The following is a 19,850-nucleotide window of genomic DNA, read 5'->3' on the forward strand; positions in this document are numbered from 1 at the left end:
CCTGCATTACACCACATATTAATTTGGGCTTCAACTAATACGCAGTATTTCTAAATGTACCATTTCAGAAAACCAACTTTGATTTGCTCTTGGTACAAAATAAAATCTATACTCTACTCATTCTACAGCTAAAAGTAATTACTTTTAAACCAAAGCATTTTGCCTATAGTTTTTTTTAAATTATTTATCATCTTCATTGTTTCAGCACTCTCTCCACCTGAAAGGAATGCAGCATAGAAAATTTTAATGTTATTCACCTCTGTATAAAAATAAGAGCCAGCGTTCAAAAATTTTGTGACTAACTAGCCTAAGCCAACTGCATCTCTACATTTTTGTTTTTATTAACACAACTTGCTTAATCTGCATATGTCTAATTCTTCTTCAGGGCAGTAAAAATAGTTTCATCTATGGATTTCAAATTTTCTTCTTCTATCACCATAAATAAAAAACATGATGATGATGATGATGATGATGATGATAAAATAATAAAAATGTATTCAATTTTATTAAGACTTCTAAACATTGCATTTTTTTTCTTTTGTTTTTTTTTTTTTTTTGGTACTGGAAATTTAACACAGGGGTGATTTCTCACTGAGCTATATCCCAAGCCCTTTTTGTTTATTATCAAAACATTTTTTTTGATATATAGTCTCATTAGTTTGTTTAGGGCCTTGCTAAATTGCTGAAGCTGGTCTTGATCTTGTCATCCTCTGTCTCAACCTTCTGGGTCACTGGGATTATAGGTATGTGCCACCATGCCTGGTTCCATTGCCATTTTTAATAGATAACATTTTGTAACTTCTTAGAAGTTTAAGAATATGTGCCAGTTATGTGCTTATGAGCTTTAATCTATTTGAAATACAGTTGTTTCCCAAGACTGATTTAATTAAATTCCCCTCTAATCAACAGAAGAATCTGTTGAGAGTTTGGGATGTAATCAGTCACTATTCTAAGTGGTATTTTATTTCCTTCAAATATTTGATTTTACCAATCTATTAGATGAACATAAATTCCTTTGTAAAGACATACAATGAAAAATCAGAAGTCTACTTTTAATCAATTATATGGAACTCTCTTAAATAACCATTAAAATATTTTAAGATTTTGTTATTTCCAGTCTGATTACCCAGGCTCTTAAGACACACAGAAAAATGAAGTGAAACTTGTTATTGTCTAAAACGCCCACCCTTTGGGAACATGCAAGGAGGTGTGATTATACAAACATTTACAAAATCAACTTCCCAAAGTGTGACACCCCAGTGATGCTTTATATTCTTCATATGACTTCCAAGCCGAGTCAAAGAGATAGAGTTGGCTCATGAAGCCATGGAGAGGGTTCAGGACAAGGACCCCTATGCACTTTAGCTGACCCTCCTTTGATGTTACAATATTTTCATCCCACTCAGTTCATCTGCCTTGACAGTAATTCTTATTAGTCAAGAAAAAACAGCCTCTTCATATAACAGAGCATTTTTTTCTATTAATGATTAAATTAAATACCATAATTTTCCATGAATTTTAATGTATATTTTTAACCTTTATTTTATTAATGATCATTAGTTGAAATAATATTGTAGCCATTTTTTTAAGTCTTAAAAGTCTTATTTATTATATAAATTTGTGGACCAGCAAAAGGTACGACTAGTTAATTAACAAAATAATCATCAGGCAAGTCATTTTATAACTGGATAAAACATCTGTAGTAATCTGTAATATAACTCAAGCTTCCCATTATAAATATTTATGAGAACTATTCTCTTAGAATTTCTTTTCATTAATGATTCATCTCTTATGAAGAACTGATATTTATTTTTATAATCTATGAGTCTTTACACACCATGAAACTACTTTTTTTTTTAATGGTGAAATTAATTTTGTGAGCAGGTTTAGAGTTTCAGTAGAGTTGAGAATAAAGTAGAGAGAATTCCAATAGAGCCCTGTCTCCCCTCACTGTGGACATTGTCACCAGATCAGTGCATCTATGACAGATGAAACTTTGCTGACACATTCTTATCACCGGAGTCTGTAGTTCACGTTTAATGTTCATTCTTGGTGGTTGTACTTTCTTTAGGTTTTGACGAATGCTTAATGACTTGCACCCACCATTATAGTAATGTGAAAAACAATTTCACTGCCTTAAAAATCCTCGTTCTACCTGTTAACGTATGTTGGCCTTCTGTTTTGTAAAGAGGGTTTGTCTACTCTGATACTCTGAAATACAATTAATGCTTCGCTACAATGTAATTAATGAACGCTAAACAAACTGCAAGCAAACATTTCTCCAACTTACTCCCTTTAGCTTCCCAAAGTACTTTCTTAATAAATTATCCTTTTTAACAGACAATTTTGCAAATGTATGCCTAAGATGGCTGCTTCCGCCTTCTTTCTTAACACAGTTTGTCTCAATTGTCCAAACCATTAACCCACTGCTCCACTGAAAGTGCCCCCGTCAATTGTTGCCTGATGGAAGTACAGTTCATTTCTCTGTATTCATAAAAATGAAGCTCTGAAACAAAATTTAGGTCAGTTGGATTTCCTCTTCTTTCTTGACAGACTCTTTCTTTTGTTATCCTTTTCATTAGACTCTCTTCTTTTACTTCCAATTTTCTCTTTTCAGGATTTAAAAAAAAAAAAATCTTTCCCACCACTTGACCTCATTGTCAAAACTGTGTTCATGGCCTTCCTACATCTTCATGCTTTTTTGGTTATATATTCAACTGTCTAGTTGATAATTTTATTTTTTTCTTTAATAGCCATCAGAAATTTGACATCACCAAAACAAGAGTCCATGATTCTCATGATGGCACATGTCTCTTTTTTCCTACAGCACAACAAAATCACACCACAGTCTTCCCCTGGAAGTGTATTCTTCATAGATTTCCATTACATGAGGAACAAATGTCATCCAATACTCTGTCACATCTCTCTGACAACATCTCCTACTACTTCCCTTCCCGTTTACCATGCTTCAAACATGGTGGGTCTCAAGCACCTCAGAGAAACCAAGATCTTCCCTTTGAAGACTTTTGCCTTTGTACTGCAGATCCCTCTTTCTGAAAATAGTTGCAGGAATTTCTGAATTCTAATCCACATTCTGGTATCACAGAACCATGTCTATAATCTCTGACCTCCATATTTAATATTGACTCCTCCATATTAATGATTAAAAATTATTCAACTAATTGGTTTATATGATTTTATGAATTCTCATCACTTTCAGAAATTACTTCATTAAATTCTGAATTTCCTTGTCTTACATTGCCCGTCATACCCCAGAATCATGAGAATAGGCACCTTAATGACTTTTTAATTTCTACATCCCATATGCTTAAAATGAAGTGTTAATAATACAGTTATAAATAATAAGTAAAAAAACTGAAAAAATAAAATGTGGAGTAGTTTGTTTAAATTGAGATTGATAACAGAATAAATATCTCCTTTCTATGTGTAAGGTTAATGAAGACAGAGTTTCTAGGATTTCTTAAAATCTAAGCAAAAGTTTGGAATTCCACGTGTGCTTTAGATAAAATGCATGAATTCCTATTTTGTACTATGTGCAAAAATATGAATGAAGTTTAAGATATGCATTAACCTGCGTTCAAACAAATTCATTACCTTTGGTGAGTCAAATATTATAGTCTGTAAGATTAGCCAGCTAGAAATAAAGGTCTTGGTGTATTCAGGAAAATCTAAGATTTCATAAGAGATAGATTCACCAAAAATATTGTCATTAAGACATTAATGTCCTCAGGATTTTGATAGGCATCATGGAATTTAAATACTCTGAAACCTTTTGTAGTAATTTGAAATAAACATAAAAATACAATGAATGTGGAACATAACATATTCTTGAACAAAGGGCTATATAGTCTATATTCTAAGCAAGTAAAGCTGATTCTCAAACTGTTTCTGTGCTTATCTAGGATTTCAACCTCAAATGCAAAGCTTTTGCGAATACAAAAGGAACACATGAAATAAAAGGCTCTAACACAGAAGAAGTAGGGTTTTAACATCTATGATTCTATGTGAAATACAATTCAACAAGAAATTATTTTTCACATAAAAATAAAACACCATATTAAACATAAAATAGACCCATCTGTATTCACTCAATTTATCCTGTCTTTATGACTCTTCCTCCACCTCCTATTGATGGTCTCCTACAACTCCCCATGCCATTTTTTGATTTCTCATCAAGATAAAATAAGTATTAAATCAACCCTACTACTACTACTACTAATAATAAATAGAATGAGTTTTTGCACTTTTTATAAGTTCTCATGAGACTGAGTTCACAAGTAAGCAAACACTGTATATTTAGAAAACAAGTTTTGTATTTAAGGCATCTAACTACATTATTAGCATCCTGACTCCACAACAGAGTCCCTGGTATATTGGTTATGAGGAATGAATTCTTGAAATTTTTCTTATGGTTAACTAGTTTGGAAATGAGTCCAGCCTATCTGGCTTTTTCACATACTGTTCTGGTTATGAAATTCAAAACCAAGGGATTGGTTCAAGTCCTCAACTAGACCTTTCATTTCTGGTACCATAGGCTGTTATGGCATTGACTGTGGCAGCCTGAGGCTCCAGTGACCTGGGTTGTGGCTATAGTTGTATTTCCAGCTGTAGGAACTACAGATGTGCCTTCTATGACTCCTGCAGTTTTGAAAAGCATGGATTTCCTGGCTACTATCCAGATAATATTTATTAAAGACCTCTTGTATACTTCTCCTTGTTATAAAAGGATTCTTCACTAAGTGTTGTTTGGTGTTCTAAAACTAACATCCAAATTCTAAACTAGTTATGAATAGAGTCATAAATTCATTAATTTCTATAACATCTAAAGATTTTACGGGGCAAATCCATCTTTTTTCATGTTTTCATGAGTCAAAATTTAGAAAAAAAAATTCCAATTTTCTTTTTCATCATATGTAAATTCATTTGCAAACACATGGTGTATTTTATATATATTTGCATATCTTCATTATTTCTAGGTCTTCGAATATGTGTTTTTGCAGCTGTTGCTTTTGTATGAGCTAAAGTCTCTTTCAGGTACATTACTTAAGGAAATACCTCATTCTGAACTCTCAATGGCTTGCAATAGGAAGCAATCTATATGGTTGAAAAAGGTACCAACAAGTATCTCCCAGATCTGTATAAAATATAATCAAAATGTATACTTTACCAAGCACATAGCATTTACTTGAATTTAGAATAAAAAGTTGTGATAACACATAAAGTAATTCATGGAGTCATCACATATTTCCAGGAAAGAAAAGAATATTATAATAGTTTTTAAGATCTATATTTCTGAAAGAAATTAGTTAAAGGTATCCATACATGTGTAAGAACTTTCTTTAGTCCACTTGCTAAATTTTGCTTTTGTTGCCTGTATTTGGGGTGTCAAAGTCAACACCAAGAGTTCTTCATTTATGTTTTCTTACAGACATGTTAGGGTTTGAGTCTTACATTTATGTCTTTAATAGTTTTTGAATTGATTGTGTGTGTGTGTGTGTGTGTGTGTGTGTGTGTGTGTGTGTTGTATAAAATAAGAATACAGTTAATGTTTTCTCTGTGGTTGTCAGGTTTTCCTAACCCAATATCAGAAACTTCCATTTCCCTATTTTGTATTTTGAGCAATGCTATCAAAGTCTATTTGATGGTCTATGTATGGGTTTATGCTGGGACCGTGCTCTGTTTCATTGTTTTCTTTGCCTATTTTAGTGTCAATTGCATTTTGTTTTAATTACTGTACTTTTCTAGATTTTTTTTCTAAATATTTTGAAATTAGGAGGTATGAGACCACCAGTCTCAACCCTGCTTTGACTATTCAAGGTCGTTTGTGGGTCCATGTGAATTTTTAGATTATTTTTTCTATTTCTGTAAAAACTGACATTGGGATTTTGATAGAATTTTATTAGAACTTAAGATTGTTTGGGGTAGCATGACCATTTTAATAGTATTAATTCTTCTCAATCACAGAACAAGATGTCTTTCTACTTGTTATTGTCTGTTTTCATTTCATTCATCAGTACTTTAGAGTTTTCAATATATAAATCTTTCACATCTTTCATTAAGTTTATTTCTACATATTTATTCTTTTGATGCTATTGTAAATAGGATTTTTTTCTTAATTTTATTTTTATAAAATTTACTTCTAATTTACAGAAACAAAAGTGATCTTTGATTGTTAAATTTCTATTATATAAATTTATTGAATTGGCTTATTCATTCTAATATTTCCTTGTTAGATCATTAGGATTTTCTATACAAAAGATAATACCATTTACAAACAGATAATTTTACTCATTTTCTGATTTAAATGTCTTTTATTATTGTTCTTGCCCAATGTTCTGGCTAAAACTTCCAGTGCTACATTAAATAGGATTGGCATAGGTTGTCCATGTCCTTTCTAATAGATCTGTAGGATCTCTTTTACTTCTGTGGTATTGGTTGTAATGTCTTCAGTTTAATTACAGATTGTATTTAGTCTTATCATTTTTCCCCTACTATGTGTAATTAATGCTTTGTTGATTTTGTATTTCCCCAAACCAACTACTGGTTTTGGTGACCTATTGTCTTTTTATTCTCTTTCATTTATTTCAGTTTTAACCTTCATTAATTTTTTTCCTTTTGTCAAATATGGGCTTAGTTTTTTTTTCTTATTAGTTTACTTGTGTGAGGTATAAACTCATTTTATTCCTTTGAGATCTTTCTTCTTTTTTAGCATATGTGTGTATTGCTATAAACTGGCCTCTTGAGACTTTTCTGCTGCATCACATACGTTTAGCATGCTTTTGTTTTATGTTGTCTTAAGATATTTTATAATTTCCATTTGATTTATACCTTGATTAAATGGTTATTCAAAAGTAGGTTTTAAAATTTCCATTTATTCATAATTTTTTTTCAAATTTCATACTCAAGGTTTTGATAATAGTGTAAATACTATGGTAATTATGTACTAAACTAATAATAAAATAATGAATAATGGCATAAGTTTTTGGAAGTGATGGATACTAATATGATATAGACTATGATGATGTTTTCACAAGTATATGCCTACAAGTCTATCAACCAAATATCCATAGAGTTGTTAAAATTATTAGAATAATAAATCAAAAACTGTACCATATTTAAAAATCAATTGAATATCAAAAATCTACATATAGAAGATGGCGGCGATGAGAGTGCATCACCCCAGTGCGCCGCGTCACTGTGCGGGAGAAAGACGAGGTGAAACGGCTGAAGGCTACCTTGTTGGGAATTTCCAGTGAAATCGAAGTGCTCCAGAATCTAAAGGACGGATTTCCAGTGCGCGGGATTCGACTGCGGGGGCTCGGTCGTGGGCGATTTCTCCACACAGAGGGTAGCAGAACCTGCTCTGCGGACCGCCCCGCGGATGGAGTCTGGGGCGCGCGCTGAGTAGCGGCGAGGTACCGAGGTACCGGAGCGGGAGTACAGCGATGCGGATTCTGGGGGCTCCTGCCAGCGGTGCACTGGCCGTGCATAGTGCTGAGTTCCGGCTTTGAGACAGAGGAGAGAAGCGGTCCAGTTCGATTCTCGACACTGGTCGGACCACAGAGGAGGACAGCAGCCGCCATCTTGGAGAGCTGATGTAATGATCCCTTTTTTCTACTGATCACAGCTCATTCAACTACGGAATAGGTGATTCCAGGCTGGTATTTGCCTGCGTCTCGCAGATAGATCACTCAGGCTCGGGACTGGAGAACCTGAGGAGAATACTCTTCGGGGCTCGCTCCTGGCAAGGCATGCGCCGGACTTTGAGCGGCCGGATTCTGGCTCCCCAGGCTGCTTTGGCCCAGGGCGGGGGAACCTGCGGGGACTGCGTGCTGACGCCAGCTCCAAGTGGAATGTGCGCTGAGAGGCGGCGCGGCTCTGATTCCTGGAACAGTTTTGGCCCGGGGCTGGGGAGCCCGTGGGGACTGTGTCTTTGACCCTGCTCCTAGCGGGGCGTGCACCGAGCTGGGAGAGTTTGGAGCGGCTGGGCTCGGGCTCCCGGGGCTGCTTTGGCCTGGGGCTGGGGAACCCGTGGGGGTCGCTCTGTGGAGCCTGCTCCTAGTAGAGCGTGGCCGGGATCGGAGAGGCCGGGTTCTGGCTCCCGAAGCTGCTTTAGCCCAGGGCCGGGGAACCTGCGGGGACTGCGTGCTGACGCCAGCTCCAAGTGGAACGTGCGCTGAGGGGCGGCGGCGCTCTGACTCCCGGAACAGTTTTGACCCGGGGCTGGGGAGCCCGCGGGGACTGCGTCTTTGACCCTGCTCCTAGTGGAGCGTGCACCGAGCTGGGAGAGTTTGGAGCGGCCAGGCTCGGGCTCCCGGGGCTGCTTTGGCCTGGGGCTAGGGAATCCGCGGCGGTTGCTCTGTGGAGCCTGCTCCTAGTAGAGCGTGGCTGGGATTGGAGAGGCCGGGTTCTGGCTCCCGAAGCTGCTTTGGCCCAGGGCTGGGGAACCTACAGGGACTGCTTCTCGGTCCGGGTCCTGCTGGGTGCTGTGGGGTCCTGGGGGGCAGAGTGGAGCTGCCACCTGTGCCCAGAGCAGGCCAAGTGACCTGCCGGCGTGGTATCACGACACCCCCAACTGCAGCTGGGGCCGAGGAGAGTAGCCGCCCACGCCTGGAACAGGACCAGCGACCCAACTGCGCGGTAGCCAAGTCACCCCATTTGGAGTGGGGGCTGTGAAGAGCCGCCGTCTGAGCCTGCAATGTAAGCAGACCTGCGACCCACTGGCAGGACAGGCCCGGCAGCCTGCCAGTGTGGTGGACAAGTAGCATCGAGGCAGTCACATCACACTGGTTGGAGTGGGAGTTGAGAAGAGCCGCCGCCCGTGTCCGGAAAAGGCCCAGCGACCCGTTGGAGAGGCAGTTAGGTACCCCCACTGGGAGTGGGGGTTGAGCAGAACTGCCGCCCGAGCCCGCAAGGTAGGCAGATCTGCGACCCACCGGCGGAAAAGGCTTAGAAGCCGACCAGCGTGGTAGACACGTCACACCAATTGGAGTAGGGGCGGAGCAGAGCTGCCGCCCACATCCGGATCAGGTCCAACGACCCCAGGGCGTGGTAGTTACATCACCACAATTGGAGTGGGGGCAGAGTAGAGCTGCCACCCGCGTCCGCAGGGTGGGCAGACCAGTGACAAACCAGTGTGGTAGATAGATCACCCTAATTAGAGGAGGAGCACAGCCACTACCCGCCCTGCAAGAGAGATCTCCCAACTATACAAGAGCAATATAAATAAATAGGGGGAAAATTTCAAAGACAACAGTTTCACCAAGCAGAAAGAAACGCGAGCAGTATGAAACGACAAGGAAAGAAAGGACCACAAGCAATGCAGGTCAACTCAACTCTAGAAGAGGTAATAGCTGCAACAGATGGAATGTCTGATAAAGAGTTCAGGATATACATGCTTCAGATGATATGGAGTCTCAAGGAAGACATGAGACAGCAAAACCAGACAATGAAAGATCACTTTGACAAGGAACTACAAAAACAAATCCAGGAAGTAAAAGACCAATTTCACAGGGAGATAGAGGTAATAAAAAACAAACAAATAGAAATCCTAGAAATGCAGGAAGCAATAAACCAACTTAAAACCTCAATTGACAATACTACCAGCAGAGTAGATCACTTAGAAGATAGAACATCAGACAATGAAGACAAAGTATTTCAACTTGAAAAGAATATAGACAGCTCAGCAAGTCTGCTAAGAAACCATGAACAGAACATCCAAGAATTATGGGATAACATTAAAAGACCAAACTTAAGAGTTATTGGGATACAGGAAGGCACAGAGCTCCAAACCAAAGGAATAAACAATCTATTCAATGAAATAATACGAGAAAACTTCCCAGACTTGAAGAATGAAACAGAATCCCAAATCCTAGAAGCCTACAGGACGCCGAAAGTGCAAAATCATTAGAGATCCACACCTAGACACATTATAATGAAGATGCCCAACATACAGAATAAGGAGAGAATTTTAAAAGCTACAAGAGAAAGAAAGCAGATTACATTTAGGGGTAAACCAATCAGGATAACAGCTGATCTCTCAACACAGACTCTGAAAGCTAGAAGATCCTGGAATAACATATTTCACACACTGAAAGAAAATGGGTTCCAACCAAGAATCGTGTATCCGGCGAAATTAAGCTTCAGGATGGAAGATGAAATTAAAACCTTCCATGATAAACAAAAGTTAAAAGAATTTGCAGCTAGAAAACCATCTCATCAAAAAATCCTTGGCAAAACATTACAGGAAGTGGAAATCGAAAACAACATTGAAAACCATCAGTGGGAGGTAGGACAATAAAGGGGGAAAAGTAATCAAAGAGGAAAACAAATCAGGTTTAGTAACATTAATAAACAAATATGGCTGGAGGAACAAACCATATCTCAATAATAACCCTAAATGTTAATGGCTTAAACTCACCAATTAAGAGACACAGGCTAGTTGAATGGATCACAAAACAAGACCCAACAATATGTTGCCTACAGGAGACGCATTTGATAGGAAAAGATATACATAGACTGAAGGTGAAAGGCTGGGAAAAATCATCCCACTCATATGGACTGCGGAAACAGGCAGGAGTGTCCATACTCATATCTAATAAAATAGATTTCAAACCAAAGTTAATCAAAAGGGATAAAGAGGGACACTGCATACTGCTCAAGGGAATCATACACCAACAAGACATAACAATCATAAATATATATGCCCCAAACAATGGTGCAGCTACGTTCATCAAGCAAACTCTTCTCAAGTTCAAGAGTCTAATAGACGACCATACAATAATCATGGGATACTTTAACACACCTCTCTCACCACTGGACAGATCTTCCAAACAAAAGTTAAATAAGGAAACTATAGAACTCGATAACACAATTAACAACCTAGACTTAATGGACATATATAAATATACCACCCAACATCAAGTAGTTACACTTTTTTCTCAGCAGCACATGGATCCTTCTCAAAAATAGATCATATATTATGTCACAGGGCAACTCTTAGACAATATAAAGGAGTAGAGATAATACCATGCATCTTATCTGATCATAATGGAATGAAACTGAAAATCAACGATAAAAGAAGGAAGGAAAAATCATGCATCACTTGGAGAATGAACAATAGATTACTGAATGATCAATGGGTTATAGAAGACATTAAGGAGGAAATTAAAAACTTCTTAGAGTTAAATGAAAACACAGACACAACATATCGGAATCTATGGGACACATTGAAAGCAGTTCTAAGAGGAAAATTCATTGCTTGGAGCTCATTCCTTAAAAAAAGAAAAAACCAACAAATAAATGATCTCATATTTCATCTAAAAATCCTAGAAAAAGAGGAGCAAAACAATAGCAAAAGAAGTAGAAGGCAAGAAATAATTAATATCAGAGCTGAAATTAATGAAATCAAAACAAAAGAAACAATTGAAAAAATTGACAAAACCAAAAGTTGGTTCTTTGAAAAAATAAATAAAATCGACAGACCCTTAGCCATGCTAACGAAGAGAAGAAGAGAGAGAACCCAAATTACTAGCATACGGGATGAAAAAGGCAATATCACAACAGACACTTCAGAAATACAGAAGATAATCAGAAATTATTTTGAATCCTTATACTCCAATAAAATAGAAGATAGTGAAGGCATCGATAAATTTCTTAAGTCATATGATCTGCCCAGATTGAGTCAGGAAGATATAGATGACCTAAACAGACCAATGACAATAGAGGAAATAGAAGAAACCATCAAAAGACTACCAACTAAGAAAAGCCCGGGACCGGATGGGTATACAGCAGAGTTTTACAAAACCTTTAAAGAGGAACTAACACCAATACTTTTCAAGCTATTCCAGGAAATAGAAAAAGAGGGAGAACTTCCAAATACATTCTACGAGGCCAACATCACCCTTTTGCCTAAACCAGACAGAGACACTTCAAAGAAAGAAAACTACAGACCAATATCTCTAATGAACCTAGATGCAAAAATCCTCAATAAAATTCTGGCGAATTGGATTCAAAATCATATCAAAAAAATTATACACCATGATCAAGTAGGATTCATCCCTGGGATGCAAGGCTGGTTCAATATACGGAAATCAATAAATGTTATTCACCACATCAATAGACTTAAAAATAAGAACCATATGATCATCTCGATAGATGCAGAAAAAGCATTCGACAAAGTATAGCATCGCTTTATGTTCAAAACTCTAGAAAAATTAGGGATAACAGGATCATACCTCAACATTGTAAAAGCAATCTATGATAAGCCACAGGCCAGCACCATTCTGAATGGATAAAAATTGAAGGCATTCCCTCTAAGATCTGGTACAAGACAGGGATGCCCTCTCTCACCACTTCTCTTCAACATAGTCCTCGAAACACTGGCCAGAGCAATTAGACAGACGAAAGAAATTAAAGGCATAAAAATAGGAAAAGAAGAACTTAAATTATCACTATTTGCAGATGATATGATTCTATACCTAACAGACCCAAAAGGGTCTACAAAGAAACTATTAGAGCTAATAAATGAATTCAGCAAAGTGGCAGGATATAAAATCAACACGCATAAATCAAATGCATTCTTGTATATCAGTGACGAATCCTCTGAAACGGAAATGAGGACAACTACTCCATTCACAATATCCCCCCCAAAAAATAAAATACTTGGGAATTAACCTAACAAAAGAGGTGAAAGACCTATAAAATGAAAACTACAGAACCCTAAAGAGAGATATAGAAGAAGACCTCAGAAGATGGAAAAATATTCCCTGTTCATCGATAGGCAGAACTAACATCATCAAAATGGCGATATTACCAAAAGTTCTCTATAAGTTCAATGCTATCCCAATCAAAATCCCAACAGCATTTCTTGTAGAAATAGATAAAACAATCATGAAATTCATATGGAATAATAAAAGACCCAGAATAGCAAAAACAATGCTAAGCAGGAAGTGTGAATCAGGCAGTATAGCGATACCAGACTTCAAACTATACTACAGAGCAATAGTAACAAAAACAGCATGGTACTGGTACCAAAACAGGCGGGTGGACCAATGGTACAGAATAGAGGACACAGTAACCAATCCAGAAAACTACAACTATCTTATATTTGATAAAAGGGCTAAAAGCATGCAATGGAGGAAGGATAGCATCTTCAACAAATGGTCCTGGGAAAACTGGAAATCCATTTGCATCAAAATGAAACTGAATCCTTTTCTCTCGCCATGCAAAAAAGTTAACTCAAAATGGATTAAGGAGCTCGATATAAAATCAGAGACAAGGCATCTGATAGAAGAAAAAGTTGGCTATGATCTACATACTGTGGGGTCGGGCTCCAAATTCCTCAATAGGACACCCATAGCGCAAGAGTTAACAACTAGAATCAACAAATGGGACTTACTCAAAAAGTTTTTTTCTCAGCAAAAGAAACAATAAGAGAGAGAAACAGGGAGCCTACATCCTGGGAACAAATCTTTACTCCACACACTTCAGATAGAGCCCTAATATCCAGAGTATACAAAGAATTCAAAAAATTAGATAATAAGATAACAAACAACCCAATCAACAAATGGTCCAAGGACCTGAACAGACTCTTCTCAGAGGAGGACATACAATCAATTAACAAGTACATGAAAAAATGCTCACCATCGCTAGCAGTCAGAGAAATGCAAATCAAAACCACCCTAAGATACCATCTCACTCCAGTAAGATTGGCAGCCATTATGAAGTCCAACAACAACAAGTGCTGGCGAGGATGTGGGGAAAAGGGTACACTTGTTCATTGTTGGTGGGACTGCAAATTGGTGCAGCCAATTTGGAAAGCAGTATGGATATTTCTTGGAAAGCTGGGAATGGAACCACCATTTGACCCAGCTATTCCCCTTCTCCTTCTATTCCCTAAAGACCTAATAAGAGCACGCTACAGGGACACTGCTACATCGATGTTCATAGCAGCACAATTCACGATAGCAAGATTGTGGAACCAACCTATATGCCCTTCAATAGATGAATGGATAAAAAAAATGTGGCATCTATACACAATGGAGTATTACTCTGCATTAAGAAATGACAAAATCATAGAATTTGGAGGGAAATGGATGGCATTAGAGCAGATTATGCTAAGCAAAGCTAGCCAATCCTTAAAAAACAAATGCCAAATGACTTCTTTGATATAAGGGGAGTAACCAAGGACAGGGTAGGGACGAAGAGCTTGAGAAGAAGATTAACATTAAACAGGGATGATAGGTGGAACGGAAAGGGAGAGAGAAGGGAAATCGCATGGAATTGGAAGGTGTTCCTCAGGGTTATACATAATTACATATAAGAGGAAAGGAGGGGTAAGAGAAAAATAATACAAGTGAAGAAATGATTTACAGTAGAGAGGGTAGAGAGAGAAAAGGGGAGGGGAGGGGAGGGGAGGGGAAGGGGGATAGTAGAGAATAGGATAGACAGCAGAATACATCAGTCACTAGAAAGGCAATATGTAAATCAATGGAAGTGTAACTGATGTGATACAGCAATCTGTATACGGGGTAAAAATGGGAGTTCATAACCCACTTGAATCAAATTGTGAAATATGATATATTAAGAACTTTGTAATGTTTTGAATGACCATCAATTAAAAAAATCTACATATAAAATGAAATACATAATAATGTGTCTTTATTAAATTTTTGTGAAAAATTGACAAGAATTCTGGAAAAATATATAGTCAGTAACTTAGGATTCCATGTATTTTAAGGGAGAAAGAAAAACATCCGGGAGAATATTAAAGGAATTTGAAGTATGGCATCATTAACATGCTGGCACAGATCAGCAAGATTGTCACAACAACCTGAAAGGTAAGATCTTCACATGGTATTGGGAAGCAGCACCTCCACCGCTCACACTACAGGGTCACCCCTTGAGAGTAACAGATCCTGTTAAAGAGGCAAAGTAAAATTAGAAACCTAAACATTTTCATTTGTAAATGTCCGCATATGAAAGATTTGCATATGAACAAGCATGATGTCTGATGAGACAAACTTTTACCCTAAGTATTGAGTATGTAGATCATTCTTTCTAAAGAATAGCCATATGAAGTGACTACCTGTCAAAATCAAAAGATGAAGCTGAAAACTCCGAATGCGTCCAACTTTCAAAATAGTACTATAAAAAAGATGGAAAAACACTTGAACACAGTATTTGAATATCTAAAATTCATAATATTTAAGAGCCATTGAACATGTAAAGTTATAACAGGTATACCAACAAATAGCAAAATCTTAAAAGTAAAGTATGTACTTACCATAAGAAAACATGTAAATTTAAAAAAATGGCAAAAAATTTAACAGGAGATAAAAAGAGTGGAAGCTATTGAGAAATTATCCTGGAGTTTGGAAAAGAGGCAAACAAAGTCAAACATTATACCAAAGAAAGTAAGAGTTGGGCAGAAAAGATTCTAGATGTCCAACATGAGAAAATTGTAATTTCACAAATAACATGACAGGCAAAAAATAGAGGCGGGAAAATGCAAATTTTTGTTAGAGGGAGGAGGTAAAAAAATTTTTTTTTCTCCAAATATATTTTAATTTTACAATAGTCTTTAACAATTAAATAACCCTTAACAATTAATAATAATTTTTTCATAAAATATGTGGTGAGAAAAAATCTATGGCTGATGCAAATAAGTTTATAACAAATGCAAATAAGTTTCTTTTAAATATAAAGAAACATCTAGTCAGTGAATATGAAGCATTTCTTTTGTCATGCTAAACCTGCCAATGAGAAATTGATGCACTTTTTGTTTGTTTATTTTACTCAGTTTACAAATGGACATCTTTTAAGGCAACATTAAACTGTTTTGAGATTTCTATAACAAAAGTACTTTCATGAGGATTAAGTACCTATATGAAAGAATAGGCTCAGTGATTCCTCTGTAATAAATGACAAATAAATGCTATTTATTATTATTTAAATTATAAATATAAATTATTTACATGGAATTTTGACATATTAATTCTATAAATAAAATATGATTAATACAACCAAATAATATTTTTATGAGAACAGCAAAAACATACATATAATAGGTAAAAGTTATACCTATTAAATACTAGACATTGTTCTAAGCACTTTGCATGTTTTAACATATTTATGTCTGATAACATCCCTAGAATGCAGGTTCTATCATTCTACTTAATTTTATATGAGAATACCAATACCAAAGAAATTATATAATTTGAAAAAAGCCATTAAAAGGTGGATCTGTTTCCTGATTCAGTGCAGCAATTTGGGAAGTGTTTTGTGTATATTACTAAATAAAGTAAATGCAGCTATGCTGTTGAAGTAGACATTACTTCCTTTGGGGGAAAGATAGATATAAATAAAGAATAGTGTAAAGTGTAAAATATCAGCATATTTCAAGTGCAATATGAGATAGTCACAATTTGATGACTTCAAAGAAGTGAAAGAATCAATGTCAGTGTAAAAGAGATGTTTATCTGAAGACATTAATGATGGCTTTTAACTTCAAATTCAAAATGTCAGAGCTTCCAAGAATTCTAATCAATTTTAGGTGGCATTAAGACAGAATCAAGTAGCCTGGCACGGTGGCACACACCTGTAATCCCAGTGGCTCCAGATGTTGAGGCAGGAGGATTAGGAGTTCAAATCCAGCTTCAACAAAAAGGAGGCACTAAGCATCTCAATGAGGCTCTGTCTCTAAATAAAATAGAAAATAGGGCTGGGATGTATCTCAGTAGTCTAGTCCCCCTGAGTTCAATCGTTAGTTCCCCCCATCCCCTCAAAAAAAAAAAAAAACACTGAGTCAAATGGAGATCTTACAAAACCATCAATGGCAATCTTAGTCTATGTGTCTATTTCTAAAGCATTTTTGTATCCAGTGATTATGACCCATAAAGAGATCAAAATGGGTTTAAAGTCTACTATTTCCTGAGATTTATGAGTGCAGGCCCTTAAAGTTCCATTTAATATGAAATATAAAATATAAGCTTCAATAATAAAGTAATTTAGAAAATCAAATGCTTTTATAAGCATAATTAGAAGAAAACATGTTTTCTGTTTGGTTTGGATCATTCTGGAGATGTTAATTTCGTCCTGGTGGCACCAACAACCTTATAAATTTGAACCTGTTGGAATGAATTGGGGCATCTCGACTTCCCTAAACTAAATATAGCACTTAAACTTTCTCATGTTTAGCATATGATTCAGAAAGTTGAACATCAGAAAAGATAATTGTCAGATTTACAAATAGGAGTCAAAGAAAATTGATGGGGAAGCAAATTATTGTAGATATAAACTCCGAGAACTCAGAAATCACAAGGAAGAAATATCTCAAGACAAAGAATGTAGAATATTATCAAATGGTTCTAAACTTAAATGCTCTATAGGTGTTAGGACTGATGTCACATTTCAAAACTAAATTTTAAACTAAAGTAGGGCACGTAAAAGTTAGTGGGGAACAGGCCCAGTTTAGTTTGAACTTCTCTACCAATTGAACTGGAGAAACATATATCGTTTCCTTAAATAGAGCCAAACCAAAGATTAGAAGCAGGAATCATACATTAACATTCATGTCTTCAAAGGGATGTCATTCAGATGAAGGTTTTGATGTAAAAGCACTTGTAGAGGGGCTGGGGATGTGGCTCAAGCGGTAGCGCGCTCGCCTGGCATGCGTGCGGCCCGGGTTCGAACCTCAGCACCACATACCAACAAAGATGTTGTGTCCGCCGAGAACTAAAAAATAAATATTAAAAATTCTCTCTCTCTCCTCTCTCTCTCTCTCTCTCTCTCTCTCTCTCCCCTCTCTCACTTTCTCTTAAAAAAAAAAAAAAATAAAAGCACTTGTAGATACTATTTCCAATCAATGCTTGGCTAAATTGATAAATATTGCACTGTTTTTTCTAACAATAACTCAACATAATATATGTCACAGCTGAAACAGAGTGGAAAATTGAGGACTGCTAAGATTATTGCCTTCTTAATGTCTTAAATCAAGAATTTTTAGAATAACTGGAGTAGAAATAGGAAAGCATTATACATCCTAAAAAATGCAGTCATTTTCTTTAATAAGAATAGAGGGGGAAGTAAAATACTGGAAGTTAAATAAAGAAAATCAAGATCATTTTAGGGGTTGAAAAAGTTTATTAGGAAAACATTAGAATGGGTCCTGCATGAAAATCAGAATGCAAGGTCTGTCACTGTTTCATCTCGATGAGAGATAATACAGAGGACAAGTTCAAAGTTCTCTTGAATTTCAGGAGTTAAATCTAAAAAAGGAAAAGTCTGAGGTACCAGATCCACAGGGCACTAGGGTGTAAGTCTTCAGCAAGATCACACTAGGAACCTACGATGCAGGATGACCTTCACCCAGGTAAGAAGCTCAGAGCCTGTGGCATTCAACATTGGTAAATCCCAGTTTCCCAGACGTCGAAGCTGAGAGTCTCACACTGCGTCTTCAATAGTAGTATCCAAAACCAGAGCCATATCTGGAGCCACATCCATACCCACAGCCACAGAGAGAACGGGAGCCATATCCATAGCCATAGCCCAGGCCTCCATAGCCACAGTCCAGGCCTCCATAGCCATAACCCAGTCCTCCATAGCCATAGCCCAGGCCACCATAGCCACAGCATCCATAGCCACGGCCACCATAGTAGTTTCCATAGTAGCTGCCACACATGGTGTTGGTTGTTGAGGTTGTCCTTGGGTAGAGAAGGAGTGTGGGTAACTTGAGTCTGGACATTTCTCCCTGTAGAAGGGCTTTTATATGCATGCAGAGTGGGTGGGACCCACAACAGGCACTCATGCCACTGGCTCATTTTATGACTAACCTCATTATGTTGTTGTTTCTCAACTGTAAGATAAACCCTTAGATTTATACAACAAACTTGTTTTCCCTCAGAGTTGTGAGTCTCTTGACCCAATTGAAGTCTTCAATAAAAGCAGACACTTCACACACATCCAGTCCTGCCTTGAAGCAGGCTTCCAGGTTAACCTCCTATATTTATCCTTCCATACAACAGAAGCTGACCTTTATTCATTACAGTCTACTTGCCACGGCCTCTGTATTTTCATTCTTTTAAAAAACACTTCACAGAAATAACACTCCTTTAGACTCATAAGTTTTCTTCTCTTGATCCAAATCAATTAACTTCCTCTAGAACTAAATTCCTTCTCTGTACTGAATCCAAATACATCTTTCATACCCATAGAGTTGATCATATATCTAAATTAAGATTTGTTAGAGCCAGGTTTGAGCAAAATGCGTTCTGCTTTCCTCTTTAAGGTTCAAACTGTACCGAAAAACACAAAAATACATGTTATCCTCTAGAATATAATTTCTGTATTCATTTTCACCAAAATTTTATATCTAGTGTTTAGTTACTAAATCTTAAATACCTATTCTTTTGGTTTAACATCATGTGTTTGAGGTTATCAGTGAATTGGACAGAACTATTTCTTTCTTGAAGCCCCTGCCCAGTATCCTTTTAGACAGCATGCAGAGCTCATGGGCACTTACTGTCACCATTTCAAATCAGTGCATTAACACATCCTATTAGGGAGCCAGAAAAAGGGGGAATTAGGTTTTCTATATTAAAATTTAAAACTAAATCTCTGTGTCTCTAATTGAAAGAATGTAGGAAGGAAGCATTACCCACATATCCTCATAGGTTTCTGGTATTCCAGACATATTTTTGACATCACTGTGACAGTTTTTGGGCAAAATACTATTTTAATATACCCCTCCATGTACCCTTAGGTGGACTTGGGAATTGGAATTATTGGAGGCTGGTTTATATTGGGTCAAAAGAGAAAGATAGATAGAT

The 19,850-nt window shown here is 37.0% G+C and overlaps 2 protein-coding genes across 2 annotated transcripts in view; one reads left to right on the forward strand and one right to left on the reverse strand.

Annotated features, from left to right (window-relative positions):
* LOC308653424 (uncharacterized protein) overlaps nt 1–19,850 on the forward strand; it is a gene marked incomplete at both ends in the record, with an annotated part of 99,173 nt that overhangs the window by 14,176 nt on the left and 65,147 nt on the right. The window lies entirely within an intron of this gene.
* On the reverse strand, nt 18,479–18,703 carry LOC308653572 (keratin-associated protein 6-5-like; the record flags this gene model as incomplete). Its single annotated transcript, XM_081302192.1, has 1 exon — nt 18,479–18,703. One exon carries the CDS (start codon nt 18,701–18,703, stop codon nt 18,479–18,481), a length of 225 nt encoding a protein of 74 aa, XP_081158318.1.

The sequence above is a fragment of the Spermophilus citellus genome (genome assembly GCF_964194105.1).
Source record: "Spermophilus citellus genome assembly, chromosome: 7".
Lineage (NCBI taxonomy): Eukaryota > Metazoa > Chordata > Mammalia > Rodentia > Sciuridae > Spermophilus > Spermophilus citellus.